We start from the raw sequence: 21,149 nt of genomic DNA, 5'->3' as shown, positions 1-21,149 counted from the left end.
TTTAACAGTGATTAAACACTGAGAACTCCCACTTTGTGACAGAGTCACTTAAAGTCTAGATGCACTCAACTCATGAAACTGCAAATCTGGCTACTTATAGCTCAAATGCACACTTTGTTATCACATGTCTTAGCTATTATATTTAACAAGAAACCAAGTCACGAATTATGACGAAAAACCTTTAACACCTGCTATTTTGAAGAAGCACTGCAAATCTCCTTCTCTCAAAGGAAAAAAAAAAAGGTGAAGCTTTCTAACTGGCATTTCAGTGTATTACACAGTAAATTTTAGGGGGTTTTGTCTGTACTGTTGTACAGTGCATGTACTAGTCTTTGTACATTGTTATGAAATTGTAAGCTATTTGCTCACAACTTTTAATAAACTCACAGAATGTTCACAGTTCACCCAGAGAATGAAGTGTTGGCCGCTGGCTGCACAAATACTAGATTTTGACATCTCCTTAAAAACATTTTTTTTTTTTCATTTTACCTGAATTTGTCTCCTCAGCAGAAATCCAGTTTCCCTCCTGTGCTAATTCTTTTAAGAGTCTCCTACGCATTTGTCTCTTTTCCCTCAGCACATTTTTGAAATTGTTGATGCATTTGTTCAGGTAGATGGTCTCTGCGCACACCTTGTCAAGGCTCATGGGCCTGCACTCCTTTGCTGGGTCAGGTGGATGGTTCCCATTTTCTCCATGCTCACCAGGAGGTAACTGCTGCCCACTAAGGATTTCACAGTCAGATGATGGCAGCACACCAGAAACGGGAGGCTCATGTGAAAGACCGGAAGGAACAAATTGCATCTGAGCAGATGCTTCACTGTTGACATTTGCATTTGCCTGGCCCTCAGAGGACTGACTAGGAGGGGTTTCTGCAAAGTAGTCAGAGCTGCCACCCATAACTGAACTGGTCAGCATAAGCGTGTTGTCATCATCCATCTGTAAGCCACTATCATTTTCCAAAAGGATTTCAGAATCACTGGTTTCCAGTTTATGGAACACCACTTGCAGAGCAGACCTGAAGTGGTGAATAGCTTTCCCAAGCTTATTAGTGTAAAACTTCATGTCTACAAGATCAATGCTGTCCCGGGAGTGGTCAAGGAAATACTGGGAATTTTCTAGGACATCCCTAAAGACCTGATCAGTTGGATCTTGATCATTGAGGTCCATTTGGATCATATCTTTCAAGCTGTCACTACTGTCAGCCATTTCATCTGTTGTATGATCATAGCTAATGGTTGTCACCCCACTAGAAACATCTTCTCTTTGAACATCACCTTTTTCTGCACTGGTAAATTTGCAAGAGTTATCATAGTCTGTTTCAATTTCTTCTGTGGTTATCCCCTCATCTTTTTCTAGAAGAGAAGAAGAATTCTCAGTGATGCTTTTAGTGTCAAGCCTCTGCTCACTACCATTACTTGAAGCACACATCTGGCTTGCATGGCCTGAAGAGTCAGATGAGCAGCAGTGATTTCCATCACCTGATTTAGGTGAGTTGGCCATCTGTGGAGATTCAGCAAGGGCCTGGCAAATGTCTCCATCATCTGAAGGCTGCTCACTGCAGCTTATTTGTGCTTCCTTTCCAGTTTCAGGTGTCAAGGTGTCTTTCTTGGTCAAGGCTGACTTCTGCACAGAATCAAGTCTCTCCCCTTCACACTGTGCTTTCCTACTCGTGCTTTTATACTTAACCTGGCATGAGTCCATCTGAAGGTGCCCAATTACATCAGTTCTCTGAGCTCCATCAGGATTCACTGAGTTCTGATTATTTTTCTTGAAGCCAGACTGGGAAGAGACTGAATCTGTTTTCTGGCCCTTCTGCCACTTTTGCTCCTCACTGGTAGCAATTCGGACCCCTGAGCTCTGCAGAAGAACAGATTTCTGTAAAATATAGTCTCTCTGTTCACAACTCACAAGTTTTACAACCGCTGGTCTTGGCATTAATGGCTTGCCTGTACCAATATCTGACCTATAAGCATCTTTTATATACTTACTGCACTGAATACCATTGAAACAGTGATATTCAGACAAAAAGCTGCAGATAAGCTCTACTGTGTTCTCACCATCTTTCTCTGGGATGCCATAAAAATATAACACTGGTTCTTCCTTCTGTACCTCCCTTCTTGGCTCTCGAGCATGTGTACCCTGGGTTTTGCCACTGGAACCACCTTGCAGGCCTTCTATCTCGCTCAGGACCGTGTCTACACAGCTGGAGACCTCATCCACAGAGCCTTTTATCAAGGTGAGGTGCTGACGGAGCTCTGCAATCTCTGTCTGGATTCGACTTATTCCCTGTAGCTCTTTAACAATGTAATCTACGACATCAGCTGAGCGGTCTTTTGATTGCCTTCTTCGACTCCTGTATGCAATGGTCTTTTCCTGGGGAAAGCACCCTTGCCTTTCAGCTGCATCTCTCCAGCTCATGGTAATGCTCAGGGAAGAAAGGTCCTGCCCCTCAGACACTCTGCCCCTTATTTCAGAAGAGGTTTGCGTGATACCATCAGAAGAACTCCCCTGCAAGTCCTTCTTTTTCTGCTGAACTGAACATGGTATTTTTACATAGCCACCCCAGTTCAGTTCCACCTCACCAACACACACTTCACTGACTCCCTTGGAATCATGTCCTCCATCCTGATGAAAGTCCCCTCCAGCCGTGGAAAATTCAGTGCTTGGAGAGCTCCTCTTGATTCCACAAACAAACATGTCTGATTCAATCTCCACCGGGGAGAGCTGGCAGCGATGTGCGTGGTTTGAATTATCATCTACCTGGCCTTGAAGAAGCCTCTTCATTTTGTCCCGCAGAAACAAATGGAGCTTTTGCTTCTGGAATTGCTTCCTGCCCTGCAGTTTTACAACAGGTTTTCTGTGCAGAAGTGAAATTTCATTTTCTTGCTTTTTCAATCTACTTCTAGCAAACATCATCAGCTGCACCTGTGTTTCTCATAGTGCTACAAGCTGCACAAGCATACATCAATCACTTCCCAATGCACAACTTGCATCCAGTTTTTATTCTGTCATGAAGCAGCTACCGAAAGAGGGGAAAAAAAATTACAGTTTGGTTCAGATAGAAAAATCCGAGGTAACTTAAGCAGAAGAATTAAAAATACCCAAAAACCTAAAACCAGCACACACATAAAATGAGACAGAAAGAGGATGTGTTATTTAAAGTGTACAGACATTGTCTTGGTTTTGGCCACCTCCCCAGATCAGGTTCTTGCTGGAATAAGTGTTCCTCACTCCCTCTTCTATTCAAGAGAGTGAAAAAAAACAAACCAAAAGGGTCAAATTCAAAAAGAAGTTCTGTGGCTGTTTTTCCACCAGGTTTGCAAATTACTCTCAAGTTTGAGCTCCTGGTAAGTGTGCACTGTGCGATTTAATTAGCTCCCCCCCAAAAAAATTCTGACATTATAAATTCTATCCTTGCACATTTCCTCTCCTTTCAAATTCACAATCTTCATCCTTTCTTTCTTTAAACCAAAGCAGAAATCAAATTTAACTTGGTACAGTACCAGCTAGCCCACAGGAACTGCACCAAGTGATGTAAAGTGGCAAGAAGACTGGATGACAGATTTTAGGAGTAAAACCCCTCTGCTAGTTTAGTATTTTCATCTTAATATTTTGCTGCAAAGCAGTAAAAGAAAGAAAAAAAATCCAAAATATTAACCAAACCAAAAAAAAATCTGAAAGCTTGCAAGCTCCCAAGCTAACCTGCAGTTAAATGTGCCACACTCAGCATATGCACAAACAAGCTGAGCTGACAGCATGGAACTTCTGCATGTCACTTCTACTCCAGCTCTGGAGATTTTGCAGCTGATTTAAATCCCTTCTATAAAGAGCAAAATAAAAACAAAAGACCCCCACCATGTTAACAACTTTAAACTTCCATGTGCTTTTACTGCCATACTTACTAATAAACATACAATCAGTTTTTTCCTCCAGAGAGAAGGGCACACAAGAGACCTACACAGGATCCTCCTGAAGGCAAGGTCACTGGAGAACACAAGTGTATTTTACGATTCAGTTTGGTCTTGCTGCCTGAAGCATATAATCTTTCTCATATTCTTGTTTTATTTAAGACCTATAACTGTCTTTCATTTCTATTGTTTCACTTTGTGGGCAAGAAGGGAGAGAGTATTTTTTGATCTCGAGGAAGCAGCATTGCAAGTACCAATCTCTATAATAAGAGCTTAATTAATATGCTATAAAAGAGGTTGCATCTGTGTTTAAGGCTTAAGTCCCATCATCAAGCATCTCAGCTGAACTTCCATACCAAAGGCAATACCTGCCCTTTTGTAGGCTAAGCAAATTCTCTGTGAGATTGATTGCCAGCTTATTTAAAGAAAGTAGGTTTTAATTTTCTAGAATTTTCATGCCATTGGTCCAGAAAAAGCAGTTGGTTGTTTGTTTTTTTTTTATCTAACTATTTCCTCATAAAGAAGGGCTGACATAGGGAATATTTTCTCAGACTCTCTTCTTCTACCACTTACACAGTTTAGCCACTTTCACTTGAGTGGGTAACTGATGTTTAACATCAAAAAATCATCCCTTTATCAGCTGCAAGAAGTGAACCCTTGGAGAGTAAGCAGTTGGATTCAATGGCAGCCAACAAAAAGAGCTCCACAGTTGTGGCTGCCTACACAGGTTGCTTGAGGGTAGCACACAGAAATGCTCATGTCAAATATTATCCAGCATATTGAACTCCAAGTGCTAGAAGAAAAGCCGACATACACTTGTTCAAGGTTTTCCTCAGAAAGCTCATCGTGTTTCCTTCTGAATGCAGCTCTCAAGGCAGCAGGGGGGCATAATGATCACTTTAGTTAAGAAAACAAAACAAAAAAAACTACAATTCAAGACAGAGCTCACTCTCACTTCCCCTTCTGCTACAACACTCAAAAGCAGCAATTTTTTACAGAAATCACTTTTTCCTGCTGAATGCTTACTTGCAAGATTGCAGTGGTTCTAAAGCTGGAAACTCAGTGCAAACAGTACAATGCTGTCATTTTTGTTTATAGATAGTATTTGTAGTATATGTATATAGATAGGTGTGAGTATATATGTGTGTATATATATATATATATATATATATATACACACATAAACACACACAAGAATATCTACTTCACTGGAGAGTTTCAAAAGCACAACTTTGATTTCATCAAATACGAACAGTACCTTTCTATCTTTCCCTAAAGAGGACAGAAACTGTTTCCCCCAAGGCTGGGAACAAGGCCAGAGCAGAACACATGGACAGCAGCTCTGGCTCAGGGGGATGCCTTTCTACTTCTCTCTACAGTAGGTGGAAACTAATGGAAATCACTGTTTACCACCAGAGATCAAATCATTGCCCACTGAGTGGAATGCCAAGAATCAAGTAAGAGAATTGCCCTCATTGTCCCTCTCCCACAGACTTCCTCCCTCTATTCCCCACCCCAAGCCCACGCTCAGACCTGAAGCTCTGAGCACTTACTTATTCTGTGGGCTGGTCCCAAAGTGTCTGCCACATCCTTTCCCCCTCCTCTCCACCCAGGGCTGTGTGTGTGCTTCTGTCCCCTTCCACACTCCAGACTAGGTGCTCTGCAGCGTGTCTCCTATAAAGGTCCCTTATGTTTCTCATGCTGTCTGTGTTAAAGCTGTGCTTTTTTGTAGCACCGACATGTGAAGTGACAATAAAAGTTAGTGCAGGTTCACCCAGGAAAAAGAACAAAACCTAAACTAGATGCAAACCCCTGACAAAGTCTTTTTCTCTTCCAGAATCACTCCAGGAGTCACATTAACACATAACAAGAAATCAAGTCCTTAAGGAAATAATATTTGGATCCTGGTGTCCTGCCAGATGCTGCAAGCCTTCACTGACTACACAAGGTTTGTTCTGACTGCCTTGTTAGCAGTCATTTCCTTCCAGAACTCCATGCTCAGTTCAGTGCAGCTGTCTCTGGATGTGCAGGAGAGCAGCATGCACAGTCACCATCATTTCTATGTTCCCCAACTTCCAAAAAAAGAGCCAGGCTCAAGCTCAACATGAGGAGTACATTGCTGCTTTACTTGGGGATGTTTGAACTCTTTTGCATTCCCATGAAGACAAAGCTGACATATTAGGATTTTAGAGAGGGGAAACAAGTGAGCTTCCACAAACACCACACATCTCCTTGTCACTCACATTACTGTCACTGGACACACTTCTGAAACAGCCTTGTAATACATGAACAACAGATACTTTTCTTTCTGACATACAGATTTGCCATGACAACAGGAGTAAAAGCATGTCATCATCAATCAGCATCCATGAATGAGAAAAAAAGAACATGAGAAATCCCATGAAGGAATAAAATGCAATTATGTTATCTCTGCTCATTAGCTGGGGTTCAGCCATGTTTTATGCTTACAGCATAAAACAAAGAGCCAGGGTCTCATCAGGAAGAAGGGAGGTGACTGCAACCCCCTCTGAGTAGCATCTTCAGTTCTGTGAGACTCTGGACCAGCATGTTTCAAAACAAAGGTGAGCCTTCAGCACTACCCCACACTGCAGTGGGCTGGCTGAAGTCTGGTGGAAGAAAATGGGGTGAGAGCACAAAAATTCTGCTAAAATGAGGTATATTTATCTTATAGAATCATAGAATTATTCAGATTGGAAAAGATCTTTAAGATCATCAAATCCAACAATCTACCCAGCATTGTCAGGGCCACCACTAAACCATATACCTGAGTGCCACATCTATATGTCTTTGAAATGTGTCAAGGGATAGTGAATCCACCACTCCCATGGGCAGCTCATCCTGATGTCTGACACCCCTTATTAATGGCTATCTGGTTTTCATCACACTAAGGTTAATACTGAGACATCTTTAGCCCACAATATCATTCATGTTAGAAGGTGCTGGTACCTCAGGGTAGATGTGATGTTCAAGGAACCCAGCAAGGGATATAAAAACAATTAACTGTGATCAGAAAAACACTTCACAGCAGCCTCTCTGGCTACTGACTCATTCTACTGAGTGAAATCTTTTTGATTTTTTTGATTAGATTATATTTGAGTATCGTCCACACAAAGTGGTATTGCATTGCCTGTACTAGCAATTACACTAGGAAAAGCAATAATAAATAAAATGCCTGATAAATGGTCTTGTTACTTTATAAAGTGCCATTTAAGCATGAAGAATACCAATAACAAAAATGCAGGACATTGTGGGGAAAAAGATTTTGGCATTTAAAAGAGAAAGAAATCATGGCTAAGGCTGCCATAGCAACATCGCCCCAGCACTCAGCATGCTGAAACATTGACTCTTCCTGAGAATATTATAGCATTTTTAAACACAATAATTGCTGAAAAATCCTAACAAGGCTTCACAGAGATATGAAGGGTTATCATCAGTTTTGCTGTTTGACTTCTGGAGATGAGCCTGCAATTTTCTAATTAATACCATTAGAATTAACTTCGGGTTGGATCATACCTGAACATGGCATTATTGCTTTGCTGCTGAGAATGTGTCTTTCTTCAAACCTTCTTCTGATAATTAACAAAAATTCTAACTTTTGAGTCCTAGCATGGATGATTAGAACAACAAGGTACTGAGCTGAGCAATCCTGGGTAAAAAGCAGCATAGCTGGAGAACAAAACATACTGCTGAGAAACACCTTCACCTCAGGACATTTAGGTTGAAAGTGAGGTGCAGAAGAGACACATGGAACTCCACAGTGGATTGAAGAAGAAATACACTCATGCCATTAAAAAGACTGTAGTTACAAAAGGATGGCAATAATTTTACATAAAACAACGCGAGGAGAAGAACTATTACTCAGTCCCTTGCTAAGCCTTTCACAGTCCCTCTGCTGCCAAGCTTCAACGCTTCCTGTTCAGGAATTACTGCACTACTCTGAAAACCACATCCCAGCCCTATCTGTAGAACTTCCTTGGGTTTTTAAAAACTTTCAAATATATTTTCCAGGTTATACCTGTATCTGTTTCCATACAACTAAGCAAAAAGCATGACAAAACACTTCAATGAAAGTATCAATGACAGTCAGCCTTCACACCTCACACATTTGTGGAAAAAAAACCCCACACTTTCCAGAGTAGTTTCACAGAAGTGACAAAAGGTCAGGTGGGGTCAGCCAGTCATCCTCAGGGCAGAAAACTGATCCAGGGAGAAGTGCATATAACACAGTTCTGCACTTCCCGCATCACAGTTATTTGTCACCTTTTACAAAAAGGCCAGCTGACCGAGGGGAAAAAAACACATCTGAGTAATACTTTGCCACATCAGCAAGTTATCAGGGTAGCTACTAAGTAAAGGAACAGTAAAAATCAAAAACTCTGAGGGTAAAACACCCACTAAAGTGTTGTGGGTTCATGGCATTCACCAATGTAAAAACTTCTGTTGCGAAACAGCATTAAATTAAACTAATGTAATGGAAGGGTATCACTGTGCAGTAGAATGAGGACAGCACCTCCTCCTTTAACTCCTTAATACCCTCTACAAACTTAAGGGACACCCCAGAAGTTAAGTGTGTCTCAGCTTTCTGTAAAATGGGGACTAATGTCTGTCATACAGACAGCATCCTTCAGTGAGCACAGATAGAGAGGCACCTGAGATGTCCAGGCTTTAAGTCCAGCTGCCTTGGAAACCCCTGAAGGGCTCCTCAGCACCAGGCAGCCCTTCCATTCTTCAGTGCCTCAACATGCTTATTCCCTCTGCATCCTTCAATCCCAGCTTTTCCTGCAGGCTGGAGGCAGCAGTGCCTGGCACAGCGATGCATTGCCTGCAGTAACAAATGAGGTCTGTCACCACCTGGCAGCCAGGAAAAGACGGCATCCAGAGACAGAAATAGGGGTTGTCCCCAAGCACAGACGGAGGCACAGGCTGTAAGCTGACGACCAAGGCAGTGCAAAGGCTCATGCCTGGTGAGCAGCAAGCTAACTCTGAAGCACCTGCCTAGTTCTGAGGCAACCCTGTGCTGAGGAAAAGGCAAAAGGGAAAACTGACTACTGAAAATAGACATCACAGCTGCTTCTGTCTATCTTATATTAAAGTTACTTCACTCCTTTCCAGCAAATACAAAGCCTGAGCAGCAGCCATCAGCGGTTTGGGAGCCAATGGGTAAACAATTAAGTCCAGCAGTACGCTGAAACAAGTATCTCCAAAGCATGGGGGTTTTGTACACAGCTGAATCAATCAGTAGATGGCTTGCCCATGACAACCTAAAGCATTAATTGCTTCTTAAAACAGATTTATCCCAAATCAGGATCCTAAGAACAAAGCATTATATTGAACACATGGGCCAGGATCAAGGAGCAACTTCTTGTTTAAAGGAAACAGAGCTCCAAGAACTGAAACAAAATTATCAGGGCATGCTGACAAGTTGGCTGGCCATGGGATAAAAACTCTAGAAATGTCTGCCAGACTTTGGGGAAAGGTTTCTAATTATTCAGCTACCTCTAACCAGAAAGAAAACAGACAACACTGGCAGTATAAACACAGTACCTCTGGCTTAAATAACGTTTCCATGCACTGTTATGAAAATGCCAAATGATGCTAAGAGTGCTGCCTAGACTAACAGAAACAAGAACATGCTGTGTTTCTCTTCTACTTGCAATCCAACTTAAGACCCAGTGCTGAACTACTGCTGGACCAATAGTGTGAACTCTCCAAGTCCTGCATTTCTTACAAGAACCACCATGAACCACTCATCAGTAAGGATTTTCTCTAAACTCTGATGACTCAGAGAGGATGTTTGGAGCTGATCTTCCAGGTGACAGTGCCTCAGCTCACAGGTACATTCAGGCAGGGGAGGGACAGGCAGCACTCACCAGTACAGGGTGATGAATTAGGAGACCCAACTTCTGTTGTCAGGGCAGAGAGAGCACAGCCCTAGTACAGACTAGTTCTACAAAATCTTACTCACTGATTCTGACCTGTTCTGAACTCCCTTAGGACAGACATTTGGCAATGATCAGCCAGGCACCGTATGCAGCAAATGGAATAATTAGGGTTTTACAGCTCATGATATTAAAACGTAGCACGTGGCAACTAAAATCCTCCTGGGCTAAAATTGCAGCTTTACTTCTATAAGCTCTCTCCTTTTCATCTCGGGGTCTGAGGACCTTAGCATTCTGTATTAAGTCTTTAGGTTTATCCCTGAAAGGCTTGCTCCATTAGCAAAAGAAACCTGCCCATATAAATGGAGTGAAAACTAAAAAGATATCTGAAAACAGTCACACCATCTGCTCTGATTCACGAGCTTGTACAGCATCCTCATCGCTCCTGCATGCCAGTCATTTCATCTCATCAACTCACAAGCTTCTCAGCACAAGAAATCAGGCCAATGACAAATATTCTGTGTTCAAAAGAAGCTCCTTTCTTAAATGACATTTAAGGAAGAATCAAACTAGTAATTTAATTACTTCAACTTATTTGTTTCTCAAGCGATCAAATTTAAATTATCCCCAAGCTCCCTTCCCTTTAACTCTTCTTCCCTTAGCGATTTTGATGTCAAATTCCAGCTGAGATACAAACCCTCCTAACAGAGAAGTATGAAAAGTAAACAGACACAACCTCAATTATACCAGTCATAAGAAATCTACAATTAGTGTCTAATGGGTGAAAACAAAAACTAGAGCCTACAAAATGAACATACTAAGTGTAAATTGTTTTTACAAAGGACATTTTTAAATCCAGTCAGCTTCCAATGGAGCTATTGTATTGCTAAAGTAAACACACACACACGCACACAGAGAGCCCACTCTAAAAATAAAGAGCAATTCTCCTTGATTGCTGCCTACTTGCAGTTTATACCCAGGCACTTCATTTGTTCCAATCATTCACTTACCTTGCTGCTTCAAAATAAAACAAAAGGCTAAAATGTAAAGGAAATCTATAGAATTAATAGAAAACTACAGAATACAATAGCTTGTTCTCATAGAAAATACAAGTCCTGAAGGATTCCTAATGTTGTTAAAGGTTCACCGGATAATGAACTTTCACTATGGAGATTATCAACATATTCTTGGTGTCCCATCTGAGGTATTAGGGAAAGCAACATTAAAGGCACCGAGAGTTTCCCGTTCCACAGCAGCACTAGGATGAGAAATCACGTAAAGTTGAAGGCATGTTGAAGGGAATAAAAAATACAAACAGCTACTAAAAATCCAAAAAGCAAAAAACAGCAGAAGCTAATGATTGCAAAAGCTAAAAATGCAGAAATCCTTTTGGTTTCCAGGAGCATCCCTCAACAAAAATTCTTTAGTTCCCCACCACAGTGCATCTTTTCCCTTTCTCAGGCTGTACCAAGTACAGTTAAAACTTCATCCTTTTCTTCAGATGTGACTCAACAGAAAATATTGTACTTCAGAGGCAGAGAGAAAGCTGTGCAGCTACTTTACTCCTCCTCGTCAGCTGCCTACTGCCTAGCTCCTCACACACGCAGCCTCCCCGCTTCACTCCTCGCCTCAAAATGATTCTCCACTTTATTATCCATTCAGAAGGAAATACGAACTGATGGAGCCAATCTGACTAAAGACAAAACGCACTCCTTTGGCATTACGAGAGCAGGCAGTGCAGCGCAGCGAGCGGATCTCTGCTGGAAAAACGCTCTGGCATCCTGCGGGACTGTGGAGAAGGGGGGCTGGGGGAAAAAGCCCAGGACTCAATATAATTAACCGGCTCCAAGAAGATATTTTGCCCGGCTCTGAGATGGAGGTTTATTTTTATCTCTCCTGTTCACCCCCCAACTAACCCACAAGATTCAGCTATGCCCTTGCTGAAATGAATCCAGTTTCCAAGGAAGACTAGTACCAGCTCTGCTACAAGTGTGGGGGATTGAACACCCGTTGATCTCTCATTTCCCAAAAATAAAAGTCACATTGTTACATAAAAGAATGACTGCAGAAATGTTGTGCACAGAATCAGATCCACTCACGTTGTACTGACACTTCTCTCCTGGGAATGAGCAGCAGTAGGCACTCATCCTGTAAGAAGTGCCTGAATTAAAGGCACCATTTATCTGCCCCACAGCCTGCTCCAGAGACATCCAACAAACTGCCACTAAGAAAACCTCCCTGGCCAGTTGATCCATGTTCACATTCTCCTTCCCACAAATGTTCCCTTTATCCTGTCCCCGCTCTTCGTGCACCCAACACAAACACCCACCTCCTTCCCAAATACTGTTTCTCTGCCTCTAGCACTAAAGGCACTGTGTGAGTGCTGGTGTTGCTCAAGAACAACTCACTGCATCTTTCAAAACAGTGTCTTTTCACAGTGTGGGGTGGGATTTTGAAGAGGCCTATATGACATAGCTGTGGAAATGCCACTATCCTCCCATCTGTTCAAATACCTCCTACCTCCTCGTGAGCCAGCCTTGCTGTGAACGATACTTCCCCTTCAATATCTTACCTACACCAATGTCAACTTTGATTCACCACTGCTTCTACAAGCATCATTGTGCTCCCCGTCCTCACCACAGTGGATATTTTCCTGGCACCTTTAACCCTCTGCTCCCACAGCTCCATCCCAGTGCCTTGCTGTAGTGCCAACTGGTAACTGTCCTGGTTCATTTGTTTGTTTTAGGTAACAAGTTTCACATATAGACTAATGTCACAGTTCTCTATCCTTTGTTTCAGCAGCACCACCGGTGACCCTGTATCCCTGTTCTTTCTATGTGCAGCCACGGAGCTGCCCCTTTCAGCCAGACACAGAAATCATGCCACCAACCACTTTTCAGATCCTCTGTAAGGCTGATGTTCCTCGTGGTCAGTCATACCCTCCATCCCCCTGAACACCCTCTCATTTTGATCTTTCCCTTGCGGAAGGGCAGGGAGTATATGTCAGATTTTGAGAAGTGATTTAGCTTTAAAGGATTTTAAGATTCTGACCCTGAGTATCTCATTATATGTTTGCATTCTGCCAGGAAAGCAGAGTTGCTGCCCAACTGAGAGCACTGAGTCCAACTGCAATAGGAATGATTCTACTAAACACAGCAATTATAGCCCTTGAGCTCAGAGTCAAAGCTCTGCATCAAATTCCTCCACATAAGGATGAAGACTGCCCAGTCGTATAAATAAAATGCAATCCAGAATATAAACAGCACTTAGAATCTTCAAAGCTCTGCCTATGAGTAAGATGAGAAAGATCTTGAGAGAGGTCTCTTACATAGCCATAGTTTAAAAACAAAATAGTAGGTATCCATCAGACACCTTTTTATTTACATTAACACTCTACAGCACCTGAAGTATCCATTAGACAGCATCACAGACTTTTAAATGCCTTACTCTTTCCAAAGATCCTACTACAAGTGAAGCCAAGTCATCTTTCCACCACTGCCTCTGTCCCTCCTATTTTTCTTCCTTGGTCTTTTGCCCATCCCCACAGACATCAGTACCAGACAGTAACACAACAAAGTCAAAAATGTACTGGAGTCAAACACAATGCTCCAGCCACAGCTCCTGAGATGCAAAGAGCCCATCCAAATTTCCAAACACTGCCACATAAAATCCCATTATTCCCACGGCTGTCTTAAAGGAACAGGAGAGAAAAACGTGGAAAAAGTGAGCAAGTCTCATTAGACAGAGCCAGGGGACATAACTAAAGGAGGTCATGAGCAAGGAAGTGCTGGGAAATGTCACTGCCCTTACCACAGCTCACAATGTGGCTAAAAAAGATAAAAAAAACAGGTGCCCTCGGAAGAAAGGAAGATGGCACTTTCAAATACTTAGGAGAACCCCTTGCCTAATGCACAGGATATTGAGACAGACTCTGTTTTGTAAAGATTTTTTTTCTGAAATAATGAAGATAATTTCATGCGTAAAATAGGCATGACTTGCATATAAAGAAGTCTATGAGAAAGTGTATGCTTTACCTTAAGGCTCAGAGCACTGAGTTATTTGCTTTCTACTAGAGAAATAAACTTCCACTTAAAAATTTAAATACTTCTTACTGCAATTTTTTAATTCACCAACAGATTTCAATTTTAGGTTGAGCCAGCAGGGAATTATTAGAACTGATAAAACCTAGCTCAGCTATATAGGCCAAATGCTTTGATGTCTGCGAGGTATACGTTACCCTTTCTTCTTTTTTAATCCTCATTATCTATTTCATTCCAACTTCCTGTAAAGTACTGAATTGCTGATAAAATTGTAAAAAGTAAGCAATTCCTTCATGAGCACGAGTGGATTAACCAAAGGAAAATGAGCACTCTTTGAGCACAGGTCCTACCCCTCCCTCTCATCCCTTACATCCCTTCTCCCTGCAGGAAGACAAGCAAGAACATTTCTTCTTGGTCTGGGGCAGGTAGAAAAATGAATGGCTATGGAAATTAGAGGATATTAGAGGAAAAAAATGTTACACAGAGAGATGAAACAAAGAAACAAGGTAGGGGTAAGTCAAGAGACAAAACTCAATAGAGAAATACTTGTCTAGAACAGCAGGGAAAAATGCCCAACTCATTCTCGGGTTTAATTCATCTCGCAAATGGCCTCAGACATCTCTGAGCCAAGAGCTCTCTAAAACAAGTTTTTTATTTCACTGGTAAAAATACAAGAACCATCTCTCCCAGGTGACACTGCCTGTTGCATCTCCCTTAAGACAGAGTTCTCAGTAAGGCAGCTTGAGTTCAGTGCTGCACTAGACCTCACAAGCTCAAATACACAGTGTAAAGTTTGTCCCCTTATTCAGCAGTGGAAATAAGCTTTTTATTTATCTTCTTCAAAGCCACAAGAAGATTAAATCAATCAGCAGTCTAAAGATGAAGTGTTAATGAAAAAGCAGTGACCTCCTGCTATTTGGCAGCTGTCCTCAATGAATACCAGCTCTGAGGAGCTGTGCATCACACAAGCCAAGCAGTGTTGCTGAGACAGAGCCTGGAAGAGATGAGACTGTATATTCTCAGGTATTTTAAACTGCCCTTTCAATGATGCTGCTGTAATTACAGTAGCTCCAGAACACATTTATGAAACATATACTTAAGATGTTGCTGTCAGACGAAAGAACAAACTTAAAGCGCCATTCAAACCACTAATGGCTTTCTTTTCCATCTAGGAAAGGCTAAGCCAAGGGCAACATACAAATCTGCAAGTGAAGAAAGGCACAGGTACCTCTCACAGCACCTTGAGCACCATGAAAACTGATAATGGCCTGAAATTACATTGAAAGAGCAGGAATTATCTACTTACCCAAACTTCCCCAAAGTTTCCAAAGTTCTCACCCTCTAAAAAGTTATTTTCTTTCCTCTCATACAAGTTGAATTATTTTCTTTATAGAAAGATAATGACAATGGCACTAGTTCATTGAAAAAAATGCTACAGATTGGAGGTATTAGGACTTTTTATGTTACAAAGACAGGCAACGTCAGTTCATTTGTTGTGAATGGCTAAGACCAAACCACTGGCTGACTCATCTCTATAGGAAAGATGTTAACACTCTATATGTTAATATCATCTGCTGAACCCTGAGATATCAACATATCTGAACAAACAGAAGGAAAGACTTTTGGAGAATATCTGAGAATGAAGAGTATTTCCATGGCCAAGAATGTAGTAAGATTCAAAAAGAAGGATTTTTGTCAGGTTAATGAAAAAAATGAATCACCACTGCAATAATAATTAAGAGCCACAAACTTTACGTCTCGACAGTTTAGGCCAATCTTGATTAGGCAGGGAGTAATCAGAGACCTTTGAGTTGCCTGCAATGCATTCGCCCATCTCTCCCTTTGAGGCTGTCGCTTCCACATCAGTCAGAAAACTCCTCCAGAGGCTGAACAGATCTGAGTCTCACATGGGAAGTCTTAAGGTGCAAAGTCATTAAGGGTATATTGGTAATAAAGTTAGAAACTCTCCTATTGTTATTCTCTATTTAATTTGTTTTTAGCCATTTTTGTTACTCAAAATGGCAATGTCTTTCTTCAGAGATGTGAGGCAGTCTTTAAATGCAGGTGCTAATTTCTTTTCTTGATGAGGATGTTTGCCCTTTTGATTTTGGGATAGAAAAAAACCAAACACTATCAGCTCTGCATACTTCACAGAAAAAGCTATTTTATTCCTCATTCAGTAGGCTCCAATCATGCTGGGGCACAAACAAGCCTTGGCTCCCAGACACCACGCTCCCTTCAGAAGCTGCTGCCGAGACAATGCCAGTCCCACTCATCACAGCCCACACCAGCCTTCAAAATCAGGGTGATGAGACTTTAAAAGCAGAGCTGTTTCAGGTGACAGGCTGTGGGAAGCATGTTGTCTCCTTGTGCCCCAGCAACGACAGACAGAAAACCTTCTTTAATGTACTGCTGAAAACATCAGGATAACTGCAAAGCTCTTGTCCTGGGTTTTGGCTGCTCTGAAAGCACAGAAGCCACTCTCTAGCTGAATGGTCATTCTCTACTTTTAATTATGAAGTACCGTTAGAAGATGGGCTCTTGAAAAAATAATGCCCTCTGCAACTCAGATGACTCAACAATTTTAACCAGCTGGATGCCCCCATTCTGGAAACAGTTATCACCAATTATTATGCTGGTTTTTAGTCTGGAGTCAGCTTAAGTACCTTAAGTCAACAGGCAGCAAGGAAGCATTTACAGCAGAGAAAACTCTCCCTCTGCTGCCTCCTCCTTTAAACTACATGTCTCTCCCTCCTAACAGCATCAAAAATGTAAGGACTTGATATCCTACAAAATTGGAAAATTACAATCAATGCGTTAATTGCACATCTAATTAAATAATCAGCATCCCTAAAATGCAAAGGCATCTGGGCACAGACATGTGCTGTGGGTAGAAAATCCTGTAATTATACTCTCAGTTGGAGCTGTAATTGCTTTTTTGATCAAGAAACCTGGTAAGGAAAGGTTGCAGACGATATGAAATGTAGACCTCAAGTAGACATAACAACCTGAACTGGCTGAGGCAAGGGAAGTAAACCATTCAGCATTTCTACTGTAAATACAGACAAAGAAGTAACAGACTTAACTTGCAGCAGTGGAAAGCTAGGTTAGACACAGCTTTTAATCAGGAGTAAGCATAGATTATCAAGGGAAGCTAAAAAATCTCTGTCCCAGAAGGTTTTAACGAGCGCACACACATTTTTAAGGCGTGCTTTTGAAGATAGATGGTCTAGTTAATCTCTTCACATCTCAGTTTGATTGTTCTTTATCCTTCAGAGCCTACCTCAGGAAGGAAATTACATGGTAATACATATAGCTGGCTAAGAGGTGTGAGGGTACATTACTCCCCATAGACGGTCTGCAGGACAACCCTGCTTCCCACACCACAACAGTTTAGCTCAAACACTGCAGAGAGAGTTTTTCCTACCTTAGCTTGACAGTGAGAACATGAAAACTGTCTCTCACAGAACTGTCCATGCATTCTGCAAGATCAGTCCAATACAATGGGATTTGGCTGAAGTAAGTGCCTAGATCCCACAAGGTAGCATTCTATATGAATTTCCACAATTCTTTCTCTGGTTAAAGGTAAACCCCTTTCTCAGCTAGAAGAGTGTGTCCTTCTGCTCACTGAACAAGAAACTACTTAATATTGTTTCCTTGATGTTACTCAAAGCATGATGGCATGCTTTACTCATTCTGTTACAAGCAGGCCCTATCATTACATGCAGTTACATCACCATTACATGCAGTGAGCTAAGGGGCACTCCTCACCATATTACTAAAGTAATTCAAGCTTAATTGGTGTTTTGACAGCACACCTGTGAAGTTAAAAAGTCCCCATTACAACTGAAGAGCAAGGGCAGTATCAGGTCAAGAGCTTTTTCTCTGAACACTCATCTCAGAACAACAAACCCCACATTTCTCAAAGTAATTAAGCTGGGAGTGTATCAAGCACTAAAAAGTCTGGTTTTCCAGCTACTTCACTTACTGCTCTGATAACTCATTTCCAGAATCTAAACTCAAATAACCAGAAATCAATTCATGGATTTGAGAGCAAGGAAATGGAAAAACTCTTTTAAAAGCCACAGTGGCTTGTCCAGCGTAGTGTAATAACATGGCAGGGGAATAACAACTAAAAATCCTACAAAGCAACGCCCAGCTACCTCTGCTAATAGGTTGTGTCATCTACCAGCACTTTCCTTCTCATTGCTACATATGCCCAGCTTTCAAAAAGTAGGGAGAAAACATTTTTTACTACCCTACCTTCACCTTTAGGTCTCCTGGCTTAATTAATATGCTTTTCTCTTGGTGGGAATAATCTTGTGTATTTATACTCCCTGCAAAAAGCAGCACTTGATTGGTGAACCCAAATGGCCCACAAATACTTGTGATGAGCCCCATACAAGCCTCTGCCATTCTCTGAGGACACCATTAACATAGACACTGAACAAGAAAAAAAGAACTGCCACATAAGAGGCCTGACAAAGCCAACTCCAGCAACCACCCCCATATTAATAAACTCAGACACACTTTTCACACTTCCAGTAAAGTCACTTGACAGGCTCACATTGGGCCTGAATTAAGGGACTCGGGAAATCCAGTTAGCCTGCTCTGCTAACTGGGAGGGGCAGAGGAAGAAATTTAACGTAAAAAAATAAAAATGCCTGGATGAAGAAAGCCTCTGCAAGACAATGAAAACTGCACTAGAAACCAGGCTTTGATAACACAGCTAACCTGAGTCAAGTCACTGAGAGGCCAATTAGCCCCTCTGGAAAAGTCTGTAATGGGAGGAATAAGCACAGCTGGATCAAAACACACTCAAAACACTGAGCAGGGATGGTGGGGTCATTCCAATAGCTGCTGCCACTACTCAGGGCTCCTAGGTCACAGAAAACATTCCACCCTCCCAGAGAAATCGGTGTAAAGGCAAGATTAAAAAGGGATAATTCTGGCAGCTGTAAACAGTTGTACATTAACAAGCTATTACTACTGCGAGCTAAAAATAGAGTGATATAATTTGGACAAGTAACATGTATCCATGTCACAAAATATGAAGGAGAGTTGCACTTGCTTTAAATTGAGTTCCTTAAATTAGGCATAATGAAATTCAGAGTGAATACACCAGCCAATCTATAGGTATTTGTGTAGACAAAACTGGATCCCTCAAGTAACTGTTACATGAGATACCACAAAAAAACTTGCTTGCATTTCAATCTGCTGCACTAACATAATACACTGAATAAAAATAGAAAAATATAAATAAATTGCACTAAAATTTAGCACTCTCAGTTTCTCAATAACAGTTTCTCAAAAATGTGTTTGCTATCTTAAAATACAAGGTGAATATTGACTCATTAACAAAAATAAAACCCAGATGGAGACATGGTTAAAATAAACTGATCTTTCACATAAAGCAATTTCTATTTGTATTTCAAATATTCTTGTACGCAACAATCTAAAGTATTAACCAAAGAGAGACTAAATTAATTGAGCCTTGAACTGATTTATCTAAATTAGCTCCTAGATGGACAGCTCTATTATATCGTTTTTAGTGCATGTCTCTGATTTTGTCTCTACTGCTTTTCAAGGTCTCCTATAAAATAATTTTCAAGTGCTAGCTTTTAAAAAACTCTTAATGACTATGAGTTCAATTGCAATTTACTGCCTAAATAAGAAATTGAAGTCCCATGGGGAATTTCTAAAAATTTAATTTAAGAACAAACCTGTTTACAAACTATACCATATTTTCTGAACTACTACCACTTGAACATTCATCAGAAAACAAAACTGTATCTATGACAGGTTCATTACCAGGAATGAGTCACTAAGAACACCCATTCTTCACGAAACCCCTCACACAGCCTAGCATCCTTAATATCTGCTGTGCAACTGTATGGAAAAGCCACCACCCAAGAAAGGGCTGCAACATGATTTTCACAATTTCACTTAAGTGAGAGCTTCTAAGTAGCAAAACCCTCTCCTACACACCTCTGTTTGTGTTTGGAAACCCACAGGGGGTCCTGCAATGTGGTAGCTTGACAGCAAAGGCAGGGAGGTGGGCACAGTGAACACAGGGAGGCAATGCTATGAGGAACAGTGATGGAGGCTGTGCTTCCATCGACATTTCTGACAGCCTACTTAGAGGCTGTCTGGATGATGAAGTCCCTATTCTTTGCTCCCACAGGCAACTGTCATATAATAGCATTCATAAAAAGACCTGTTTTAAAATTAATTAGAAAGGGCAAAGAAACCAATTTGAAACCTGTTCACTAAGAATTAGAAAAATCACCTTCTGATTTCTAGCCTGGATACGGTTCCTATGCCCTTCTGTTCTTGTGCTAACATTAACCTTTCACTTAAATAGCTGTAAACTTGCCAATATTTACTCACATGCTTTATTAGTACATGGCAGCAACATCTGGTCTCAGTTTCCAGTCTACTAAGCTCAGCCATACTTGTTTGGTCTCATCTCACACAACCTCAGCACCTTCCCTCCCTGGGCTGCCTCGATGTCCCCTCTCCAACTTGTATTCTCTGATGTTGGCAGTAGTCCCCACTTTCTTCAAAGCATTTTCTGGTTTCCTACATGTCATAACAGAAATATTATAGAAACACAGACAGAAGACACCTATTGCCTATGTGGTTTGCCACAGTGTGCCATGGAGCAGAACACAATTAATTTTACTAATTTCCCATTTACCAGGCAGTAAGGCTTTCTTGACTATTTCTACAGCCCTACTAGAGAGGGCAGACTAAAGGAGTTTATAGTTACGCAGAACAGCTCTTCCTTCTCTTACTGATCCTATGCATAAACACATACCCCTGTTCTGAGCACGTACTCCCACAGTCCAGAGGGGCAGCACCACTGCTCACCTGGTATCACATCATTCTGCAAATCCAAAGGCAAAAACCACACAGTCAGCAAGAGACTCCCTGCCTAGAGCACCTCAGTAAACTGGCACTCAGATTTGCCTTAGCCCTTCCAGCATCTGGTACCTGCACACTTGAGTAACAGATGAGAATCTCAAGCTACATTTGGGATGTCACCCCAGCTTTATGCCTAAGTATCTTTAGTTTTACAGCACACAAAGGATAGAGCTGTCAACAACCTCAGGAAATTTCTCCTGCAGAACAGATATTGATACACTAATGTTCTCAAGTGCCTTTCAGCAGAGGAGGTGTGTTACAAACCCAGCTCACAGACTGCCAGGAAAGGCTGCAGGCCTTTTCTTACGGATCCAAAAGCCAAGGAGAAGAACTGGTCTCACCTTTACCACCTCCAGATTTCAAATTAAACCAA

General features: G+C 41.5%; 1 protein-coding gene across 11 annotated transcripts in view; it reads right to left on the bottom strand.

Moving 5' to 3' along the window:
• UNC13B (unc-13 homolog B) overlaps window positions 1-21,149 on the bottom strand; it is a 207,168-nt gene that overhangs the window by 95,613 nt on the left and 90,406 nt on the right. For 3 of the 11 annotated variants that reach the window (XM_015653374.3, XM_015653376.3, XM_015653372.3), the window contains exons 1-2: window positions 10,820-11,695; window positions 490-3,020 (exon numbers count right to left, since the gene is read on the bottom strand). The exons of 4 other annotated variants lie outside the window; for them this stretch is intronic. In XM_015653374.3, the coding sequence (XP_015508860.1) occupies window positions 490-2,917 (2,428 nt within the window). In that variant the 5' untranslated portion in view covers window positions 2,918-3,020; window positions 10,820-11,695. Of the gene's footprint in view, window positions 1-489; window positions 5,007-10,819; window positions 11,697-21,149 lie in introns of those variants that run through there. 4 more of the 11 variants (XM_015653370.3, XM_015653375.3, XM_019005289.2 and 1 more) reach the window with 3 other exon arrangements.

The sequence above is a fragment of the Parus major genome, chromosome Z (assembly GCF_001522545.3).
Source record: "Parus major isolate Abel chromosome Z, Parus_major1.1, whole genome shotgun sequence".
NCBI classification, from domain to species: Eukaryota; Metazoa; Chordata; class Aves; order Passeriformes; family Paridae; genus Parus; species Parus major.
The sequence above is the reverse complement of the archived record's forward strand: the minus strand, read 5'-3'. Positions and strand labels throughout refer to the sequence as shown.